This window comes from Myzus persicae, unplaced genomic scaffold (assembly GCF_001856785.1).
Source record: "Myzus persicae strain clone G006 unplaced genomic scaffold, MPER_G0061.0, whole genome shotgun sequence".
NCBI lineage: Eukaryota > Metazoa > Arthropoda > Insecta > Hemiptera > Aphididae > Myzus > Myzus persicae.
This window is the reverse complement of record NW_019100923.1, coordinates 5,552-10,183: the sequence shown is the minus strand read 5'-3', so window position 1 is coordinate 10,183 and position 4,632 is coordinate 5,552. Positions and strand designations below refer to the sequence as shown.

The window sequence follows — 4,632 nt, the reverse complement described above, 5'->3', positions numbered from 1 at the left end:
AACATTAAATGAAAATTCAATAATAATAACACACAACAGCATAGTGTGTTGTAGGCCGAGCAATATAGAGGTGTCGATATAGGCTGATTCGATTGACATCGATAAACGTTTGAACTTCACTTCTATTCAACAATTGTGTGACCGAGTAGCTATTCTATAGGATAATCTTGTGACTGTAGTGTAATTTATTGAATTAAAAAAAAGAAACATGTACATAATATGCGTAATATATATAGTATTCCTATGTAATATGAAAGGTAATTACACTATCTATTCAGATACCTATATTTTGTTAAGAAATAAAAGATTATTACTACTGGTATGCACCAATATACACACAAATACATTAAGACAAATCGCCTGCCGCAGCGAAAAAGGTCGTATCTCACTTTTTTTCATTTTCGAGTTACGACTGTATTCGAATAAAGAATAATTTTCTTTACTACCCACGAAAACGGTCGTATCTCTAGCTATCCAAAGAGCTTAGAAAAACAATTTAATTAATATGCACCGATAATGTGATTACCAACGAAAACAGATGTATGTTTAGATACGACTTTTGATAACAAATATTACCCGCGAAAAACGACGTATCACGTATCTCATACCACAATTAATATTATAGTGATATCAATTATTATTATTAATATTTTGTAATTAATATTTAATTGTAAGTAGCTTACAAGCTTACTAGTTTTACTTAACTACTAAAGAGTCAATGAAGAACCAATTGGGTACAATAGGATAAAATATGGACTTGATTAACAATAATTTAATATATATTCTATTGCTAATTAATTTTATTCATGTCATACTCCATTTTTTCAATTTGCTTCTCTACTAATTTTATTTTAAGATGTTTTTCTTTTTTTTCTAACTCAAATAACTCAGTCTCTTGTTTTATTAAATTATTTAATCTCTTTATTCGCAGTGCAGATTCTGACTCCAGATAACTGACTTTTTTAATTGAAAAATCATCTAAACCAATAGAGATCATTATTTCATAAGTAAATTGTTGTACCTACTTGGGTTTTTATTAAATTGACTACTTTTTTTTCAACAAGATTTTTTTATACATTAATGTAATACTCTTATAAGTTTGATATGAAATGAAACATAATTTAATTAAAATTCTCTACTACCCTGATTTTTTAAATTGTTTTGTTTGCTTTGGCTTTGATTTGAATGTGAATGCCTCAATAGTTGTTTCTTTTTCTTCAATAGTTTCATCTAAAAATTATTTTAATAATTATTTGATACTAGCGGATACTAGTGAATCTAATGCACCTAATAATAATAATAATTTATAATACCTATGAAATTATTATCTACTGTATTTGTCACTTCATTATTTTCATTATAAAAAAGTTCTGGTGATGTCATGTGTATAGGAAAACTATCAGAATCTGGGACCGACTCAAGCGCAATATCAATATTTTTATCTAATAAAATATCAATTTCAGATTGTTCGGTAATAACTTTTGTAGTGCCTCCTCCAGTTTTCCTTCTCTCTTGTTTCTCTTCCGTTAACATTTTCTTTCGGTGTTGCAACATATTGTCCCACCTTTTCTTTAATTGATCAGCTGTACGCTAAATAAATTTAAAAAAAATAAAATAAAATAATAAAATAAAATATTAACATATCAAACTTAGAATTAATTTTAATTAGGTACTTACATTTGTAAACAGTGCTTGAGCATTAAATTCCACTTCGATTTTCTTCCATATTTTTTGCTTTGTAGCTACTGTATAAGAATCACTTTTTTTTTTCAATAAAACTTCTTGGTATTTTAAAACCAAATCTTGGAGTAACTCTATTTCTTCATGAATAAAAGCTTTTGATTTTTTTAACGTGTTGCTATCAGAATTCATTTTTATAGACTACTCACTAATTACTTAAAAAAACATTAAATAACTAAATTAATTATAAAAGCAACTAATGTAATTAATAAGAAATCGTATTAGAAATATTTGATATTATTATCACAGATAACACAGCTAATCTATGGCAATAAAATATTAATTATGCTGATAACAATAAAATTATATATAATCTCCCGAACATTTTGCTTTTAAGAAATATTTTTACTTGAAATATTCTTAGAAAAATCTTAGCTAAAAAATAACTTAGTACCCTTTATAAATACCACTTGTGAGTTAGTGAAAAATATTTACTTAGCAAAGTTGAATATAAGTAATATCTTAGTATCATCTATAAATTTGGCTGTATATGATGAATAACTTTCTTATATTAAAAAATAGTATACAAAATAACTTAATATTTTTGAATTTGTATGAAAACATTGAAATTATTAAATTAGTTTAAAGAAAAAACTAAAGCAATTTCATACAAGAAAAACTATAAACAACTACTTAAGAAATTTAATAAAAAGAGCTATCAACAAAATTATATAGCACTTTAGTATTTACTTTTTACATACATAAATTGAATGTAATAAAATTATGGACAAAAATATCTTAATATCTTAGATTTCATAATTATTTCATATTTACTATTTTATTTTCTTCAAACAGTGTAACACTTGAGTAACCAATTGGTGTGGTGTATCATATTTAGTAGATATATTATAATAAAATGTTTGTATGAACATCCAAACTGCACATGACTGCAGGGGATATTGTAAATTAAACAAATTAAAAAGCTTAAAACATATATCGATTGCACGTGTAATATTGAAAACCTTATATTTTATTGTATAAAAGTAGACTAAAATTTGATTTGGTTTTAGTGGTGTACCAATTACTATGATAAAAGGCTGTATTGGCATTTTTTTATTTTTTTTATTTTCTAAATAATTTTCAGATTCAGTGATTGAATCATGAAAAGTAATAAAACTCTTTTGTGAATCCTTTATGAAATATTTTGTCACATTGTTCTTTCCATTATGATCTTTGGTTACCTTACGTGATGTTGGCACAAATAAAGAACTTAGTAGGTGTAAAAGTGTACAGTCTTTACCATCTAAATAACAGTTCACGGTTTGAGTTAATTTTTGGCATGATTTATAATAAAATTGATTATTCATATTACTTTGTGCAAGATCATTGTTTGTTTTGAGTTCTTTAAGTAACAATTTACCTTCTTTATCTTTTATATATTATTCTACTATTTGTAGAATATTATCGTACGATTTTATGAATTCTTCACATAAATCTGGAATGGTAGATGACTGATACAGTCCATGGAAATCAATATCAACCTATTTCATAAATTTAAATGGTCTTTAAATGTTTAATATATTTAATAAATATAACATTTAACTTACAAGTTTATACCCTAATGGTATAGAATAATTTGTCCATTCTTCTAATATTTCTAAAGTTGAATTAGCCTCTTTTATTTTATTTAGCCTGTACTGCATAGTAGCAGACCAATGTTCTAGTAAATTTGGAAATGAAATTTCATTATCATATTTTATTATGTCCAACAAATAACCGACGTCAGTTTCTACTACTATTGAACAGATAAATTCAAAAAAATAAATATGAAATTACCAAAATAGTTATTATTATATAAGTTGTGTCATTAATTTTATTGCAACACTCCTGTTATTTTTTAATTATTACAATTTAATGTATGTTTATTTACCAAATGAATCATTTCTTTTTGTGAATGTTTCATTATGGGCAGAATTATTACTTTTAACAGGATTTGTTTTTAGCCCACTGGATTTAAGTGCACGCATACAATTGTAAAATGTAGCATACAATTTTCCTCTTGGTGCCTTGTTATTCCCATGACGCAGGAAGTAAATATCCTAATATCAAACAATAAATTATTTAAAAAATATATTTAGTATAATTGTATGTTATATTTGTACACTTGCCTTAATCTCTGAAGGAAACATAGCTACTATCTGTTCAGTAACACTTTCAGCTAAGCTAATTGACATAGGTACATCATTTGAAATAATATCATGGATTATAGGACCAACCAAGTTTCCTCTAATGGTATCATTCAATTCCTTGTGAATGTTGTAATAATCAATTAAAAATTTTCCTCTGGTAGAATTGGCTAAAATGGTATGCATTTGAACTCCAGAAACTAAAATACTGTCTATTCCACTAAATGGTTTGTCTTTTAATATAGTTTTCGGATTCTGAACTCCAGAAACTATAGTAGTATCTATACCATTTAATGGTGTGTCTTGTAATGACGTTTGTGGATTCTGAACACCAGAAACTAAAGTACTATCTATTCTACTCAATGGTTTATCTTCTAATGATCTTTGCCATGTTTGTACATGATGTTCAAATTTAATCAATATCCCTAATGGTTGATTCAACAAAAGTTTATCTATGTGCCTAGATTTTATATACTTTAGGGCTTCAACATCAATACACTCATCTGCAACATAAAAAAAATGAAAACAAAACTGATTAGACTTTGTTATTTAAATATTTAGTATAAATATTAGAAGATAATGTTAGGTACTTTTTCGTGTAAAAGTAAACTAAATTAAGAATTTTAAAATACTTGCCTAAGAATACTCTAAGAATACATTCCAAGTTACAACTTTGTAATTGTGCATTGTTGGATCGCACATTTGTATTATAAGTATCCTTATCTGATGGTACATTATATCTAGTTGAATCAACATCGGCCTATAA

General features: G+C 25.9%; 1 protein-coding gene across 1 annotated transcript; it reads right to left on the bottom strand.

Moving 5' to 3' along the window:
* Positions 1 to 853: 853 nt before the first annotated feature.
* Positions 854 to 1,908, bottom strand: LOC111026834 (myb/SANT-like DNA-binding domain-containing protein 3). The gene is made up of 2 exons (XM_022304979.1): positions 1,678 to 1,908; positions 854 to 1,590 (listed from the first exon to the last, which is right to left on the bottom strand). Exons 1-2 carry the CDS (start codon positions 1,870 to 1,872, stop codon positions 1,288 to 1,290), a joined length of 498 nt encoding a protein of 165 aa, XP_022160671.1. The 5' UTR covers positions 1,873 to 1,908; the 3' UTR covers positions 854 to 1,287.
* Positions 1,909 to 4,632: the final 2,724 nt, after the last annotated feature.

Bases quoted from the DNA above. Each gene is read 5' to 3' on its own strand.
- LOC111026834 (XM_022304979.1), bottom strand. From the start codon at position 1,872: ATGAATTCTGATAGCAACACGTTAAAAAAATCAAAAGCTTTTATTCAT. The intron at 1,591-1,677 runs GTAAGTACCTAA...AAATTTATTTAG, and splicing joins CTCAAGCACTGTTTACAAAT to CGTACAGCTGATCAATTAAA.